An 18,903-nucleotide genomic window follows, 5' to 3' on the forward strand; every position below is an offset into this window, starting at 1 on the left:
GCTGCTTGGTTTACACCCTGGATTTAAAGAATTGTGATAACAGCGGACTGTTGTTACGAATCCAAAGTATCTGATTCCCCAATTCAGCATCCACTTGGTGTCACATACTATCCATCTTTAAAAAGGATCACGGAATCTAATGTGGCATTACTAATAAGCAAAGCTATTTTAAATTACATTTGTAGATAAATAAAATACTTTAACATTTAAGGCAAGGCTCTTATTTTTACACCTGATCCTTTAAATATAATTTTGGAGTAAAGAAGGATCCATCAATGACCCTGTATCGTCAGCAACATCCGAGTGAGGTAAGTACAGAGTTACGTCACCGAGATTACGGATAAGTAATTGAAAAAAAAAGTTAGTCCTATGCGAGGTCCTTATAGGATCCCTATAAAGATTTCAGTTTATCCATCAATGACCCTGTATCGTTAGCACCATCCGAGTGGGGTAAGTACAGAGTTACGACACCGAGATCACGTATAAGTAATTGAAAAAATAGTTGGTCCTATGCGAGGTCCTTATAGGATCCCAATAAAGATTTCAGTTTTAATTGAAATATAATTATTGTTATGATTTATTGGAGCATATCCTGTCAAAAGACTTTATAAGTCATGTTTCGAAACCTTTAATTCTGTCCTATCAAATTGATGACTAACAATTTATGATGGGCCTACATTTCAGACCATATTACCAAGAAAAAAAAATTATTAAAAAATAATTTGAAAAATTTAAAAACTGGACTCTGTACTCATTTCTTATCTATTTTATAAATTCTGAGCAAACATCTGTAAAGCAAATTAAATTAAAATATTTGCAATCAGGGCACACCTTCATGAGTGCTGATGCCTTCCACCATCAGGTGGAGAAATCATTAAAACAAAAAGGAAAGGTTTTAGACTTTGAAGACTATAAGAATTGTGTACAATTATCGAATAGTGGCCGGAATAGCTGCCTAGAAATGAACCTCCATGATTTTCTGAACGTAAGAGACTTTTCTTCCCGATTCAAACTAAATAAAACTGAACCAAAACCCTACCTTTCTAATATTTGTGAAGTAACTTTTGTCAGAGGGTGTAGGACATTATTGTATAAAACAAACTTCGAGAGTGCTTTAATTGAACTGGACTTCCTTACTGCCAAAGCACTAAAAGAAGGTGTTCCTGAGCCAGAAAGAAAAACTATTCCTAGAGGTATCATTAGCTAGAAAAGGTTAAAGAAAAGCTAGAAAACAAAATCTTATTCAGAAACTAACAGCAATGGGTATTTCAAAGGGCCGACTTCTGTTTTGGCAAAGTTTGCCTGAAAATCAGGAAGAAACCAATCTGGATGACTAAACAGTTTATTATTATAACGTTAATTTTAATGTTAAGGATTTATAAATTTATTTTTGATTGACGTCATATTCGTTTCTATTAGTTTATATTGTGTTATTTTATGTCCCACTGAAAAATTACATTTTTCCTATTATCTTTAACCATGATAACAATAGCTGTAATTGCACATTGTTGATCATTAATATTTTATAATAGTTTTTATTAGGTTGTACATTATCATTATTAAGACAGTATGTCGTAACTTCACATAATATTTACCTATAATTATATATCACTAAGATAATATGTCGTATCGCAACAATCCAAAGTCAAAAAGTCGCAACTGACAAAAAGATAGGTCAATTTCAATTTAAAAAATCTGAATATTTACTTAATCAAAATGTCGTAACTTTCCAATTTTCAAATATCTCCACCAAGGTACCATATAAGATATCAATCGATTTATACCTCAAATCAGGGGAATTTTAATTTTCCATTGAGTTAAAAAATTATGAATTTAACGTAATTCATTAAGGATTCAAATTGTCATTGAAAAAAGGCAAATATATTCGAATTTAAAATGTATTACTTAGGACCTCTTGTCTTAGCACGGCAGTATATAAAGGATGTTTTGAGACCGAGACTTGGGGTTTTTCTTTTTTCTCTACTTACGTAGTTCTCTTACTTACGTAGGTCTCTTTGAGATAATGGACGAGTTCTTCCATATTACCAAGAGAGGAAATAATTTCTTAAGGCTTAGACTCTGACAATTCTGACATAGCTAAAAGTTGTTATCATGCTCTTGTGAAGTTTCACCATATATCTTTGAGGTTCATGTGCTCAATATAGGTTTGGCACACTGTTTATACAAAAAAGAGCAATTCGCCTAGAATAGTAGGATATCGTGAGTCGTGCCGGCCACTTTTTGCAAAACATACTATTTTAACACTTTGTTTCTTATACACCTCACACTCTTCAAGTTTTATAATCAAACATCATAAAAAAGAAATTATGGGAGACAATTCTTTTGGTACTAGGCGCACTTACAGTTTCAAATTGTCCATATAACATAGTGAGCAAATATAAGACATTTGTTTATACGATTAAGAAAATCTTCAAGCACCTTCCTCTAGATCACTAGTTAGATTTAAGAAAATGTTGGTCTCAAAAGCTTGTTACACCCTGACGAATATTTTAATAAAACTAGCTGAAATTGATAGTCTACCTTTCTTTTATATAATTAGTGTGTCTTTATATTATTGACAAGTTTTATTTATTTTAAGGTTGTTGAATTTCCAATTTATATTATACTCACTTCCAATTTTTATACTCAAGAATGTCGTTCTGTACTTTGTGATATTTACATTTTTTAGGACTATTTTAACTCATAACAAGGCTTTATCACCAAATCTGTTGGTGATAATAAAGATAGTATTTGAATGCTTTAGGGAAGTCCGTAAAAATAACTAAAAGAACCTAATAACTTTATTTTTACCTGTGTAATATTCTATATATTATTTTGACATGATTTTCTTAGCTAGTAATACATTACATAAACATATTAACTTTAACTGTATATATTGATGTCTGGCAAACAATAATATATTTTCTTGGCTTCTTACTTAGTAATTTTCATTTCTGAAGCTCCTGAACTATAGGTTTCTAATAGTTCTAAAAATAATTGTCATTTGAATAAAACGACTAAAAACGATAGAATAAAAATATATTCTTTCTATAGCTACATGTTATATATACATTCCTTACCCAAGAACAATATAATTAAATATATTATAAGATCACATATATGGCTCAATATAAATATAATTTATAATATAACGTGTTTAATTTACACCCAAAATAAAATATAATATATCTGAGGATATTATTATCTTTGATAGTTCAAAGCCTTCTTTTAAGATTTAGTGTAGATTTATAACATCGGAATTATTTCTGTTTTGTCACTAACCTCTACAAAAAAAAATTGATCAATTTTGAAAAATCATTCTACCAACTAAGCAGCAAAGCAATTTTTTTATATTTAAATAAGAATATAATTCCATATGAACTAAAAACATTCTTGTAAACCTAAAGAAATTCTATCTGTTTCAAATATTTGCAAAACATTTGGTGTATCGCCATTTCCAAATAAAAAATATTTACCTTTATTAGGATATTTTAGAATTTGACTATATTATATGCAAACATATTTTCAAAACAGTTACAATTATTCGAATATTAATAATGAAATAAAAACTATGTGGACCAATTATCCAAGTTTTACATAACACTATAGCATCTCTCAAGCAAACTATTAACTACCATTGTGTTTAATGAAAACGTAATCCTACGGCTATTTAGTCCCCCCTATGAACATTCTACTAATAAGAGAATAAAAGTGTTATCTGATCTACTTAAGGTTTATCTGATTCTATACTAATATTCCCAAACAGCAAAGATCATCCTCGCATGTGCGTGTTATGGTGCCTGAGCACCTGATAAACGGTATCTTTGAGTGTTTGAGGTTTACAATATTCCTCCAACCACGTAAACACGCCGGCTGACAGTTCGGAAAAATTACTGACAGAAACGGAACTGAATGTCAGGAATAGTTGGTCCATTATTGCTTGAAACTGAAAAAAATTAATATTGTTTATTAAAATAGGAATAAAATAGACTATACTAATTTTATAAATGTAATCAGATCCAAGTTAAATCACGAGCATATTAATTATTACAATAGTTAAAAATTTAGAATAAGAGATAGAAATTCCAGATGGAAAGTTTTCCTTTTTTTCGTACTTCAAAAATTCATGTTTCACGCGCTTTGTAGTGTTAATCCATACCTAATGTTGAGGAGACCATACAATACTTCCGTATTCTAATCTTTGTAATAACAAACTACAAAAATGTAGATAAACCTCAACATAGACCTGCATCAGTTCCCATATTAATGAGATCTGAAAGACTATGTTACAGTCTATTACCATACTTAAGTCTTTTTTTTTACATGCTCCTAAATTGGACTTTAGAAGAACTAGTAAAAACATCAGACTGAATCCCCTAATCTCAACACACTGTTCCCTATTTGAGAAATGAGATTTAACTAAGTCAATCAGTATATTTCAGGAATTACATAAGGCTTTCATCATAACTCTAACTTTATCAAACAACTTCTCCTTATTTGTAGATTTTATATCAATTTGTAACCTGTTTATTAGGTCCAACAAATCTATGGCCTTTTTTCATTTCTTGTGTGTATCATTTAAAAAAACTGAGCTAAAATATTGAATATATGAGCAATATTTTTGGCTCCAGTTACTCATATATAATTACAAGAAGTTTGAGCAGGTATACTAATATTTTTTTGGACTGTGAATGTATTGTATGTACCTAGAATACTTAGAGTCTATATAAACCTTTATTCTTCGTTCTATATTTTAAAAATAACTACAACATGCTCATTGGAACTTAATCAAAAGTAATGTGTGTATTGTTCCAGCCATGTTGACAGACTGTAAAATAAAATGCTAATATTTACAGACTTACCACAGAAAATTTGACCTCATCTGAAACAGGAGTCTCAGTGTGACCTGGTTGTGATTGTTGTGCTTTTACGATTTGCTCATAGTTGGTTTGCATGATGCGAAGAGCAATTACCTTAAAAAAATTGTTATTTATGTTTCCTTTTATGTATATCTAAGTGAATACAAGCAGTTATTTTAAATCTTATTGTTACTAAAAATTTAAATAAATAGAACTTGTGTATAAAATAGTCAATGTCTGTGTTTATTTTCATATTATTATTTACCTCCTTTCGTAAGGCATTCCTTTCATCTTCTTGCTTTTTCTTTTGCTGCTGCAGGTACTGTATGTAGTCTATGGATCTCTGAAGTACAGTAGCCTTACTGAGCTTATATCCTAAAGAGAGGTTAATTACTGTTTTAGTAAATTAAGGATCAAAGTTTTTTTTATCATTTTTTTTCTTTAAATGTTTATTATTCTTTAATGCAGCAGGAAAGCAAGATGTTGAAATTTATGCAAAAAGGACATTTAGCCTTACCTATTTTACTATGAATTTTATTCAAGTAAAGTAACCAAATATAACCAATTTTTATAAAATCACATACAACACAAAATACATCGCCCTTGCATTACTAAAATGTCAGGAAGAGACTAGGAAATTCTTGAGCCTCTTTAAAAACAGATAGGTAAGTTAGGAGAGCTTATTATCTTGCTCTAATGATTAAAAATATTACAAGCATTATAAATATTATCTTTCTGATAAAATATTGTTTGCTGAGCATCTGTCAATACAGGATTTTGTGTATATAATACAGATATTATAAATCTCAATTTTCCTAATTCTTAAAATTTACTCATTTCATTAGTAATTATAACAATCTAGTTTATGTTCTGAAAATAAGATCATAGAAATTCCAATGATGAATTCCTAAGTAAAATATTATGATTGACAAAATCAAAACCACTGGAAATTTTATCTATAATTAATGATGCCTGATTTTGAAATTGGCAGGATGCATGTTTTTCCATGTTTAAGATAAAGTAAAACTATGCTAAGCAATAATTTATATTTGTAAAATAAAATGATAAGGACTATGTAATTCCAGAGGTTTTGAAAAACGCGACAACAAGCTTATAGCTCTAAAATTTGCATAACTATTGGGATTGTCCTTTTTAATTAACAAATTTATACAAAAAGTTAAAACATGATATAATAAAAAACTATTTTTTTTTAATTAATGAAAATTTTATGAAATAGCATTTGAAAATTTTAAATATTGATCAGTACATAAAAACTGCAGAAAATTAATAATTAAGTTGATCAGAGAGGTTTGAACAAATACCTCATCCAGACTTATCTCTTTCCGCACAAGTTTGCAAATTGGGATTTTGTTTTGTACTTTTCCTTATGTATTAGTCTCAAAGAAATTTATTATTATTATTATTATATACAATTTTAGGTACAACCATACTTAAATCTTAAATAGAGAAAGAACATAACAGTTCTTCTTCAGAGGAATATTATATCATGTTGGACAAATAAAATGTATTACATAGGATATATTAAAATGTTTAGAAAAAGATTGATAGAGATATTATCAAATTTAAAAAGGGTTTAAATCAGTTTAAAATTAAGAACCAACTAAAGGTTGAGATATAAACTATAATAGGTTTTCCCTTGAATTTGTAATTTTTATTATGGTCAGAGGAATAGGATTGTAAATTTTCTAACTCATATATGAGTAAAATGTAATGAGTACTGCAAGATCATTTTTCGAAAAAATAAAACTTCTAAAAGAGCTTTTGCATAATTAATATTTACCAGAAACATCAGTTTGTTGGCAAGTAGGAACCAACTCTTGCAATGTGTCATATCCTTTCTTAATAGCGTCTCTTCTCTTTTGCTCGGCTTGTGTATGTGCTTCTCGCCTCCTTTCCTTGTAGCTTATTGAAGAACTTCTGGATTCCATATCATCTTCATCTGTTAAAAAAATTTTAAAAAAATTATTGTCACTTGTCTTGCTTTATATATATAATTAATGGTATAGGGCTCCCTTCAAAATCAGGCAACTCTTGTACATTATAAACAACACATTACTAAAGAGTTCATCTATATGCTTATGAAGAGATAAATTTGGAGATAAGTTCCATCCAGTCAAAACAAGCACAATTAAAATTTGTAAGACAAATTTCAAACCTCTTAAATAAAAAACAATTTGATAAGATATGAAAATTATATAATACATATTAGAACACTATATAACAATTTTAGAATGTTTAATGTTAGAGTTCTATTATCAAAAGAATAAGGAAAAAGCCTTCCAAAATATGTTAATGAATATTGATTTATTACAAGTTGATGAATATACACTTTTTCAAAATATTTAGCTTCAAATGAGAATATTAGAGAAAATGCGTATAATCATTTTGGGTTAGTAACAAATTAAACAAAAAATTGCATACCAGATTGGGTTGCACTATGCATAGAATTTCTCTTGGAGGGATATCCTATATGTTCTAGGGACATACTTTTAGGTTTTTCTATTACCTTTCAACAATTAAACCTATTAAAAAATAAAAATATTAGCTTTAAATTTTAAGTAAGGCCTATTTTGCTGTTTTTATTTGATATTCTTTATTTATCAACAAAATGAAAAATGTATTAGACATGACAAGTGACAACTAAGCGAATAATGATTTTGACAAGCCAGACAAGTAACTACAACTTTCGAGTCAGAAATAAAGCAGGTTACCCACTATACGTCGACGATGTCAAAGTTTTAGTCAAATTATACAGTAGGGTGGAGCGAATTTTCGATTTCTGGAATTTTAATTACCCTGTATGCTTAATAGGTGCCTATTATAGTCGTTAGTAAGCCAAAAAAAACTGAACGTCAGAAAACAACTTCTTCGGCTGCCGAAACCTCCTCAAAATTTCGATAATTAAAGATAGAATCCCATCTATCTTTAATTATCAGAGGGAGCCATTGGGAAGACTCTTGAATCATGTGGAATTTAACAGTCGTACAGTTTGAGAAAATTGAAACAATTTTACCATTAGTTGATATAGAAACCGTAATGCAAAGTATTTATATGAGATGTGTCAAGGAATCTCTACTGGAGTTTTAAAAGACGATTGGACTCTAAAAGCGCCAGGGAAAATGTCACACTCTAGATGGCTTACCACAGCCAAAACCTTAAGGTCTTGTAAGGATGGTGCTAGGCACTTGTTTAGCATTATAAATAAATCTCGTTACCTCCCTGAAGAAACAAAAAAAAGGTATTGATCCCGTAATTGAGAGAAATTGATTTTTTGCGCACCCAGAAAATATTTTATTAGCCATGTTAGGAGATGATAGAAAACATATTCGAGGGTTAGCTTTAAGAAGGATTTTAAAATGCAGATCAACCGCAAAAACCGAGGATATTAGAATATTTCGCGTGAATAAATTTAATTTTGATTGTCAAGATTATGTCGACTTAATTGACTGGCAAAATGTTGTTATAAGCGAGCCCCCATTAACAATGGAAATTTCGAACGAAGAACTAACTACCATGATTTCTTTGGTTCCTGATGAAATAGGGTTATTAAAATTCCCTTATCATTCACAGACAGTTGAACGAGCAGTTAAGTTAGTTACTGAAGCCTCTATGGCGGTTTATGGCCCTGAAGCACGAGACGGATTTATTAGAACTCGTATTGAATCAAGACAAATATTGCCGCAATTTGATACTAAAAAACAATTCTTAGCAGCTCTAGAACAGACAAAATAAATGGGAGGGTAGGGTAGAACTCGAGATGCAGCAACCTCCACGTTGCACCATTCATCCACGTGGTGAGTTCTGGGTAGTTTTTTATGAAAAACTAGCTGAGAGCTGCATGTTTGGCCTTTTTTGCAGTTTTAAAGATCTTTTTAATTTTAAAATTTTTAAGGTAATTTCGGCAGCCGATGGAATCGTCATTCCAATCGTAAGTCATTCGGATTTTTTTTGGGTAAATAAGAATCTCATCTGCATCTTTTGCACACTCAGGCGTATTCGTTTTCGAAAATTTGTTATTTTGGTCCAGTTTTCGCTCCACCCTATTATACAGGTTGGGGAATTGAAGATTAAGCATTGTCTAAAATAATTTAAATAATGGCAACCAATTTCCAGTTATTAAATGGATTTATGGAGACAATTCAGCAGTAGAGGCAATGTAGTTATTTCTTTTCGAGTCGATCTATTTTCGCAAGGATCCGTGCGAAACAACTATTTGAAATGTGGCTTCGAATTTGAATAATTCCTTTTGTCTTTGAGATTGTCATAAATGTCACACTAAAGGACAAGAAACTTCTATCAAAGGAGTCCAGGAGCAAGGACGATTAGAAGAAATGGTTTGTAGTGCCGTAGAAGAGATGTAGAACGTCTATGGCACTATTGATTCAACAAAATTAAGTAGAAGTGTTGGAAAGGAGCTGGGTATGAACCATAAAACTAATACCAGTATTTGGAAAAAACATAGCTACAAACGTATCAAATATTCCAAAACTTAGGAGATATTTCTCGAAGAACAGTGGCGAAGGATAGAATTTCGTGGAACCATGATGGAAAAGGTAAATGAAAATGATAATTTTTAACGAAATATTGTATTTTTGTTTGATATTGATCTCAAAAAAATTAGCACAGAAGAACGTTTCAATTACGTACTCATTATCCTCAAACATTGAATGATTGAGCATGTATTTTGATGATACTTTAAACGGTCAAAAATACCTTGAGTTGCTACAAAACTAAGTTGTTCTTGCCATTCAAATCCTTCCTGATTTAAACCTGGTATCGCTATTTTAACAAGACCGCTGTCCTGCTCACATTGCAAATATGATAAAAGAATCTTTAACATTTTTTTCTAACCGTCTTATATCAAAATTTGTCCCCAGATCCCAGATGACTTATTTTTAAAGTTATCTTAAGGAGAAAAATTCAATAGACCAATAAACTTAGAAGAGTTGCGAGCTGAAATTAGTGAATGTGCTAATTTCAATCCATCAAAAATTATTTTAGACGTACAAGATGGCTTTTATGATAGTTTAACTTACTATTAAGCCAAAGAAAGAGATCTGTTTGGGCCTTTTATTTAAAGAATTATTTTTTGTAGAGTGTTTAAATTTTTCTACTTTTATCAGAGTTTATATATTATTTTTATTAGTTTTGTTGTACTGAAAAACTACGACGAAGCAGGCGAGTAGAAGAACAAATGTACGTAAGTGTATACGTGCGCGTTGCCATATTTTGCGTTTAAACACCTCTCTATGGATAATAATCGATTCCCCAACCTGTATGAGGTGCGCCTGGTCTGAAGAAATTATAGCACAAAAACACTAGAACAATAACCAGAAACACGTGTATCCCGCAAACTTTACTTTTTTATAATATAATTTTTTGTTCTACATTTTTTCTATTTTTTTCACATTTCATTGCCATTCATTAGCAATGAACAGTGGCAATAAAGCATTATTCTTTTAATTCCAAATGTGCCGCCTTGAAGCGTGTGTCAAATCTCTTCCTCTTCTGGTTTTACGAATCTGTCGCTCCTACATGTTTCTATTCAACTTCAATGACTAGAAAGAGAAGTTCGATTACTCGTCACTATAATATGATCTAAAAAATTTGTTGACTGAATTATTTGTTAAATGAATTAACTTTTGTATTTTCATTCGTTTAATGTATCATTGACATTCATTTATAGTACTCAACTCAAGAGTAATCTTTTTGATTACGATTAAATAATAAGATCATCAGACTAAATGAAATCTGATTTCCCGCCTTAACTTGGCCACGTCTTTCTACAATTTTGATTGGTCCAATTAGGCACGTCAAGCTGTCAAGTTAGTTACAACAATTTCCGTTGCGAAGCGAGAGGACGCTAGCTGATTTGTCAAAAGAATTTCTATCAGTTTTTATGCAACCACCGCTTCTCTATACTTTTCTGTTTTGTGGCACTCAAATTGTCAGAACCGTCACCCCAGGTTAAAAAATTAATATTAAAAATTCCTGTTATTTATTAAACAAACTGTTTAATTTTTTCGGGCACATAATATGTAAATAGTAAGTGAAATCTAAATTCATATGAAAACCTTTTGTAAATAGGAATCATGTCTTCAAGATAAAAACATATGAAATCCTATAAGTACAAGATATCAAGTGGCTACTACATTTTATTTTGCAATGAACACTACCTCATTAGATAAAGTAAAGGTTGAAATCCATGCCACCCACCTTCATTGTTCCAAAGATGCCTTGACTGATAATTTTGGATGGTTTTTGCAAGTCTTACTGGCCTCTTTGGCTTTTACATGTCTTATTGCAAAAAGGTAAGAAAACATTACAATAATGTTATCTGAACAATACTAACTGCACTCCTTTTATTGAAGTTAAATTGTACAAACAATTTGTAGTATTCTAATAAATCACCTCGATACTGAAAATATTGATGGAGGTCAGCCACCCTTTCCCTTAATTTTCTAGGTTGATCTTGTGTGTACTGTCTAAATTTTGTGTGTTGTTTACTTACAAATTTATAAATATCTCCTTGTTAGACTTTTCTCATTCTGAGTATGAACATTATCTTATTAGATCAGTTATATTATTAGTTTTTAATTTGGGTAACAAGTGATCCTGGTGGTAAAGTGGTAGCTTATGATGTATCCTGATATGGATTCGAAGATGCTAACATTGTTAGCAAACACATACTATGCATAAATAGAAAGTTTTCATTAGTGGTAAAAATCTTTAAAATGTCTCAGAATATTATCAATCAAATCAGGTTTTTATTTCTTAAATATTCAAGAGACAGCTTTATGCCGTAATTGAAAATAATAATATAAACAAATAAGGACTGACTTCACAGACAGAAACCTATCCGTCATAGTAAATATAGTCATTGAAAAGATATTTAACAAAGCATGTAGAAGCTTTACCCTTAAAAATTTTGATCTATTAGAACATTTTTTAAATTGACACCTTTGTTTTCATTATATTTTTTATGGCTTTCAAGTTATTGTTTGTTTTTAAAGCGAGGTAGCTATTTTCTTGTTTTCTTCCTTTTTGTAAAAAACAGTTTATGTTACATATGTACTAGTCATAATCTAGACTATTAAGTGACTTTTAAGAGTATCTCATTCATATTAGAAATCCAAGAGACCTACATTTTCCAGTCATTTTAAATGGCTAGTGTCTTATGATATACTGGAATCTCAGAATAATAAAAGTATACAGAGTATTTCAATAGTGAGCCATTAATTTGAAACATGTTACTTAAAACTCATAAAAACGTTTTTGTATATTACATTATTTTACATATAGAAATTAATATCTTCATGATCATGGAGATTTGTTTTTTCGAACTACTTTTATCATGTTTTAATTTATCAAGTGCTGTCTATTTCTATTAGAATTGAATTTTCAATAACATTTTTATTGCATGTATTTAAAATGCAGCTATAAATTAATCAATAAATAAATAATTAACATAGTATATTTATAATAATCACAATTACTGTAAAACATCCAAAAGGACAATTACATTTTCAATTACAATTGTATCTAGATTCTAGTTAATGTATCCAAGAAAATAATAAAGTGAGTTTTGCTTTAATGGTAGATGAGTGATTCTCTATATTTAATTTTTAGTAAATTTAATTTCCCTCAAAATGGGTTAATCTCTTGTACAACACTGCTTCCCTTCAATTACTTTAAGGAATAATGTTTGCAAAAATATCTTGATTGCTCTGTAGTAAAACAATCTTTTTAATAATTTGCATATTTAATTAGGCACTACCAATTGCATCAAGGTTAAAACAAACAGTTGAGTTTTTATCTTAATTAAAAACACATTTTTAATTGGATTTTACATATTTCAGATCAAAATGGTAATCTATTAATTAAAAATTTTATGTGAGAAAATTTATCGAGAATAAATAGATTTTATATAAAAACTGACTGTTGTTATTTGGCCCTCCTCAGGATTGTGTGCATAACAAACTCTTAAAAGGGTTTAACTTTACATCACAACAAGAGTAGAGAGAAAGCCAATTAATACTTTACTTAACTACATAAACCCATTTGGCAATATATTAGACTGTCCCTATCTACTAAATGAAATTTTAATGTACCACATTTAAATTCTTGCATAAATAATACTTTCTACTTGCAGACTCTCCATACAAATGTTTTAAAGTTTTCACCTTTACACGCAATGTTTGATAATTATAATGGTATATCAGAGAATGTCAATCTATTTACGGAATCTTTAGCCAGTTTTAGAAAAAATATGTAAATTTATGTTGTTTTATTGTTTTTGTAACTGCCAGTGCTTGTAAATAAAAGACATAATAAAAATAATTAAAGACTTCAATGAAACTTTAAAAAGCAAATTTGATGAGGAAATAGTGACACATTTTGTTAGCTTAGTACAATGATTGGCGACTATCATAGTAAAAATGCACTAGTATAATGCTTTTAATACAGTTGGGAATTGAATTTTAACATTTATTTATTCAGTTTAATTTAGTTCCAAATAAAAATAATATAATTTTTCTAATATAGATTTTGTGAGCCTCGTATACACAGAAGATCATGGCAGATTTGGTTCTATGACACATCAAAACAAGGCATGGGGGCGATGGCTATTCATTTAGCCAATGTTTGGCTCGCAGGACAATACCAAGGAGATCCATGCACTTGGTATTTAATCAATTTTCTCTTAGGTCTGTTTATAACTTAAATACATAAAATGATATCATTGAGGGGCATTGATTCTTATGACAAAGATGATTTTTTCAATTCCAGATTCTTCTTTGGGCCTATTAATAATTTTCATAGGCATAAAAACCTGTCAATGGTTGTCAAAACGAGGAAATGGATGGGAAGCGATTAATTTTGGGGAATACGGCAAACCGCCCCAAGTGAACGCGTGGCTAACGCAATGCTGTTTGTATGTAGGCCTTATGATGATAGTTAAAGTGTCTATAACACTATTTATGCAACTGGACTTTTGGGAAAACGTCAAGGATTTCATACTAACCCCCATCAATAATCCTAAAGTTGAGCTGGCGTTCGTTATGCTCATTATTCCATTTTTTGTTAACGTATGTAGATATTTAGAGATTTGTAGATTTTGTTATATGCTGCTATCGGTTTTAGATGTTAATGTTTTGGGTAACAGACAATTTCCTGATGTATCGGGATCCGGCGACGGTAGCAGCGGAGAGACAGTGGAGGCGAAGGCGGGACAGTTGCGAAGTAGGTCTTTTACAGAAGGTTAAAATTAAGTATAGGGACCATGTGGCGCGCAGATTATCAGTAACGACGCCGACACTGATTGGCAGCAGAAAAAAGAAAAAATGCGAGGAAGCTAGTAGTGAAAGCGATGTCCTTTTGTCTGGTAAGAGATCCTATGAATAAAATAAGATTATGTAAAATAACACCCAAACCTGTGGTCCTTTTTTATAGAAGAAAAAACCGTTTCAAAATTTTTCCTAGCCATTAATTCTTTGTTTCATATTGATCAAGCACAAGCTTTTTGTTAATTAGTAAGTATTTTTTTAATAGTTCGACCCACCTTGCATCTCCTACCGTTCTAGGGATCCTCATCTTATCTTGGACATTAATTCAAAAATCTTAGTTGTGATATAATAAGTTAATTTTCTACACATACTTGAGAAACTTTTTTTAATTAATTGGTAAAATTTTAGCCGATGACGATCTTATAGATGCGGAGAACGTGGCCATAGTTAGGACAGGATCGACGTGTATCGTTCACACCTAAAGGAATAAAAATGCTCAGGATCCGATTACTTAATAATTCGAACGATAATATTTCTTTTCCTTCTTGTACCAAAGGTTTTAAAGAATTCTTTAGAATGTTGTACCAAAATCGACTATAGCTAGAAACAAAAATTTGATGTTTAAAATTTCGAGATTAACAATAATTAAGCATATTAAATTCTATATTTTTATAATTCTAGGCTGTTGACTTTTAAGTGGCATTTTACTTAGAATATTTTAAAGTTATTATTTTTTTAAATGATTTATTTATAATGTAAATTAAGCTGTATCTCCAAGACTTGTTCAATCTATCTCACACAGAGAGTGAGAAACGGAGTTTTTCGTAAAGTCAGTTCAAGTTCAAAAGTGTTTATACTGTACTAAACTTGTACAGGGTTGTTTCTCAGCCATAAGTTCTAACTATGTATATAAGGACGTCAAAACTCATGCAATATATTCAATATTTGCTTAAAAATCTGGTTACTCATAATGTTATTCTATCTAGAATGATCAACTTTAATTGGTAGTAAAATATAACTGTAGTAACCAAGCAGTACTGTTTCCAAAAGTATACAAAAGTTACACAAGCGTTATGAACGATCTGACTTTCAATGTTTGTGCTGGCCTTTATGCAATAATCGGCAGTTTGTGGTACCATTTGGTGCCTAAGTTCCCATTTGAGCTAATAACCAGAATTGCAGAATCATATGGGAACGAATTATATGGTACTCCAATTACTAACGTAATCCTTTAAGGAGTTTCGTGTGGCTTTGATATTTTATCCAAGAACTTCTCAGGCTATTTTAAAGATCATTCGTGAGCGCCAATTTCGGTATTGTATTTGGGAATGATACAAGTTAAATACAACGTCACGTTTATTGGCTACATTCATGTTGGTTTTACACATATATTTCAGCATTCTGGAAGATCTTACTTTAAATGTATTTTTGGTGGTCACAGAGCTGAGTCATCTTGTTAAATGTATTTTATGGTATCTTAATTCTCAGCTTGTCAGTTACAGCTTTATATCTATAAGTGCTCTTCACAATCATATTTTTTTACTGCACAATCTTTCTCTCGTAATGTAGAGTAAATAAGTCAGTTAATAAAACTGAATCTTGTTTGTCCCAACATTCCTACATTATTATGTCTTTTTCAAGGTTAGAAGTGTTCTCCAGTAATAAGGTGTTTTAGTTATAAAAAACACATAAGATAGTCACAATAGGTACAGAAACATCGCTCTTTTTATACAAACACCTTACCGTGTAATGTGTTTTGTAACTAAAACCCTTGAAAAATAGATACTAAATGTTGAAACACTAGGGAAACTAAGAAGAGTTTTTTTTAGAAGCAAAATTATGAATAAATTTTCATTTGCTGTAGTCAATATATAATCTAGCTGATAGACAAACGTAAGTCAAAAATTGCCAAATCTGATAATCTACTGATAATTTGTAATTGTAAAAGATGATGATATTTATTGAGAAATCCTAAAAATTAAATACTACTAGGATATCCTATGCTGTTTCACTTGCAGGCCACTCAAGGTATATTTGTTTAAAACTTGGAAGTATTAAATGCCCCAGATCACTTTTCTATTTCTTTGATATTACTAGTCTTTGTGAACAACATTTTTTGGTACCATAATACCAAAGTTGTTCCACGCCTAGAAATACAAAATCATTACATTACAGTGGAAGCACATGAAAGATTGAAGTGCTGTAGGTCTACGTGGACCATTTATTTGATAAAATTAGCAGTACAGCCCAGATAAGGGAGTAGTAGAAGTTAAAGTAACATGTGCTGCTTTTAAGTTTTGACGTCCTTATATAAAACATCCTCTATTCTTGTTGTATAAAAATGTGGCCAAATAGGCAATGAATTCTGATTACAAACATGTGACCATGTTCATTGTTGTGATTGATTCGAGTTGTTACCGTTCATAATCAAAGTGATATTATTAGAATAATATATTAAATAATCTGATATAAGGGCGTAGTTTAGGATTACTATATTAGCGAATACTCTAGATTTTACTGACGCTAGTGTATATAAATAAGGCTAGCGATTTTATGCATTGTTAGATAGACTTTTCATATTTGATAAGAGATCTTTTATAGCCTAAATAATGTTAAGCTGCTGTGTTCATCCGCATTGCTCATTTATATACATGGTGTCTAATTTTAGACTAAGTTAAATATTTAAATAATATTTTTTGTCATTAATGGAATGCATTTTTTAGTTTCTAAATTATTTCTCTTGCATAACAACTTAAAATAATGTGACTATAAAATTCGGAGTTGAGTATTTTTTTTTTAAATGTAGGAAACATATGTTACATTAAGCAATGTTTTTAGGCCCTATTGAAAAAGGTGAGCCTATATATATTGACTCAATAGGAAACGAATATCATCACTATAATTATTTATCATTACTCTAGAAATAAATAAAATATATTTTTGCTAAACATATACGCTGTGATTTTATTATATCATTTACCCAAAAATAAATAAAAAATAAAACGATATGTGGTACAAAACATAAAATTTGTACTCAAAAAGTGTTTATTAGTTATTATTTATTTATATCTTAGACTATACAGGGTGTTTCAGAACTATGGGATCAAACTTCTGGGGGTTGTTCAGTGCAACAGTAGAATCAATTTGAGTATAGGAACCCAGGTCCGGAAATATGTCACTACGGCCCTAAGACGCGTTTAAATTTAGAAAAAAATATTAATTTCCTAAATAGGAACTGATGCAATTATTTTTACCTTTTGTATATGATACCATCACAACAATTGTTCAAAATGTCTTCCTCCAACCTCAATACACCGATTTAAACGCCGCACATGATTTCGGCGGACTACACTAAAAATTTGATCCTCGTTTTGAAAGATTTCAAATGCTGCTGTTATTCGTCCAATTAAGTCTAGCTCTGATTCTACTGGAGTTTCGTAGACTAAAGGCTTTACATGTCCCCACAAGAAAAAATCGAGCGACCTAGAAATCAGGTGACCTAGGAGGCCAAGAAACTGCTCCACCTCTGGCTATCCAACGGTGCCCAAACCGCTGAGCCAAATACTCGCGTACTTGTACAGCAAAGTGAGCCGGCGCTCCATCATGCTGAAGACACATTTGCTCTCTAACGTTTAGTGGAACATTTTCAAGGAGTTCTGGGAGAACTTCCTCCAAGAAACGCAGATAAATAGGTCCTGTTAACCATTCCGGTAGAAGGTAGAAAGTATAGCCCAATTAAATAATCATTAACAATGCCTGCCCATATGTTAGAAAAACTGCATAAGGATTTTCTTCGTCCCAAACATGGCTATTCCTACTATTAAAAATACCATCTCTTGTGAAAGAGGCTTCATCGGTCCACAAAACATATCGTAAAAAATTTGGTTGTGCAATGATGTGATCCAGAAGCCATCGACAAAATTGAACTCTAGGATGATAATCGGCTGCAGTCATACCTTGAACTTTCTGGAAGTGGTAAGGATGGAGTTGTTGCTCGTGTAGTACCCGCCAGACAGACGCGTTACTCGTATTCATATTCTTAGCGACGTCACGTGTGCTATTTGATGGTTCATCGGCAACTCGCTGAAGCACCTCTTCTTTAAATTCGACCGTTCTTACGTTTCGAGCAACACCAGTATCATGCATCTTGGTCTTAAACATGCCTGTCTCAGCGAGCCGCCGCTGAACCGCAATAAACTTTTTGTATACATATACTCTATTACTACGAGAAATATTTACGTAAACATATAAGTATTTGCTGTTGCTCAGTTTTTGTGAAAATTAATATAATAAAAAAACTTATTTCACAATCTTGTCTTGTTACATACAGAGTCCTTTAGACAGTAATTTTTTTCAACAGTCTTCTTCAGGAATGTATTTGGCACAAAAATATGGTTTTCACAATATGTTGCAGATGATTGATTTACCAAATAGTAGAAATGTGTTCCTAGACCTACTGTTTACTAATGATAACTTGGTACTAGAATGTTTAAATCCCGGAGCAACTTTTTTATGACTCTATCTACCATATCTCCTATACCTGTTGGAAGAACTCGTCCATTATCTCAAAGAGACCTACGTAACTAGAGAAAAAATGAAAACTTTAAGTCTCAGTCTCAAAATATCTTTTTATATGTATTAATCAGGTAACATATTTCGCTAATAAAGCATCATCAGACTTGACTAGAGTCAGTACTTAGCAGGTCATCTAGCTATAAGGTCTGATGATGCTTTATTAG

At 30.9% G+C, this 18,903-nt stretch overlaps 2 protein-coding genes across 2 annotated transcripts; one reads left to right on the forward strand and one right to left on the reverse strand.

Moving 5' to 3' along the window:
* Positions 1–3,022: 3,022 nt before the first annotated feature.
* Positions 3,023–7,512, reverse strand: LOC126737321 (max-like protein X). The gene is made up of 5 exons (XM_050442180.1): positions 7,302–7,512; positions 6,661–6,819; positions 5,125–5,234; positions 4,863–4,973; positions 3,023–3,946 (listed from the first exon to the last, which is right to left on the reverse strand). The coding sequence occupies exons 1-5, from the start codon at positions 7,363–7,365 to the stop codon at positions 3,773–3,775; spliced, it is 618 nt and encodes a 205-aa protein (XP_050298137.1). The 5' UTR covers positions 7,366–7,512; the 3' UTR covers positions 3,023–3,772.
* A 3,276-nt stretch (positions 7,513–10,788) lies between these two features.
* LOC126737791 (store-operated calcium entry regulator STIMATE-like) lies at positions 10,789–17,116 on the forward strand. Its single transcript, XM_050442842.1, has 6 exons — positions 10,789–10,925; positions 10,984–11,191; positions 13,425–13,585; positions 13,668–13,966; positions 14,022–14,262; positions 14,573–17,116. Exons 2-6 carry the CDS (start codon positions 11,046–11,048, stop codon positions 14,644–14,646), a joined length of 921 nt encoding a protein of 306 aa, XP_050298799.1. The 5' UTR covers positions 10,789–10,925; positions 10,984–11,045; the 3' UTR covers positions 14,647–17,116.
* Positions 17,117–18,903: the final 1,787 nt, after the last annotated feature.

The sequence above is a fragment of the Anthonomus grandis genome, chromosome 6 (assembly GCF_022605725.1).
Source record: "Anthonomus grandis grandis chromosome 6, icAntGran1.3, whole genome shotgun sequence".
In the NCBI taxonomy this organism is placed as follows: Eukaryota; Metazoa; Arthropoda; class Insecta; order Coleoptera; family Curculionidae; genus Anthonomus; species Anthonomus grandis.

What these genes read in the sequence shown, in the direction of transcription:
- LOC126737321 (XM_050442180.1), bottom strand. Translation starts at nt 7,365, where the DNA reads ATGTCCCTAGAACATATAGGATATCCCTCCAAGAGAAATTCTATGCAT. An exon ending in GCATAGTGCAACCCAATCTG is followed by an intron (nt 6,820 to 7,301) that starts GTATGCAATTTT and finishes TTTTTTTAACAG; the next exon opens with ATGAAGATGATATGGAATCC. An exon ending in GGAATGCCTTACGAAAGGAG is followed by an intron (nt 4,974 to 5,124) that starts GTAAATAATAAT and finishes AATTTTTTTAAG; the next exon opens with GTAATTGCTCTTCGCATCAT.
- LOC126737791 (XM_050442842.1), top strand. Translation starts at nt 11,046, where the DNA reads ATGAACACTACCTCATTAGATAAAGTAAAGGTTGAAATCCATGCCACC. An exon ending in TTATTCCATTTTTTGTTAAC is followed by an intron (nt 13,967 to 14,021) that starts GTATGTAGATAT and finishes TATCGGTTTTAG; the next exon opens with ATGTTAATGTTTTGGGTAAC. An exon ending in AAGCGATGTCCTTTTGTCTG is followed by an intron (nt 14,263 to 14,572) that starts GTAAGAGATCCT and finishes GTAAAATTTTAG; the next exon opens with CCGATGACGATCTTATAGAT.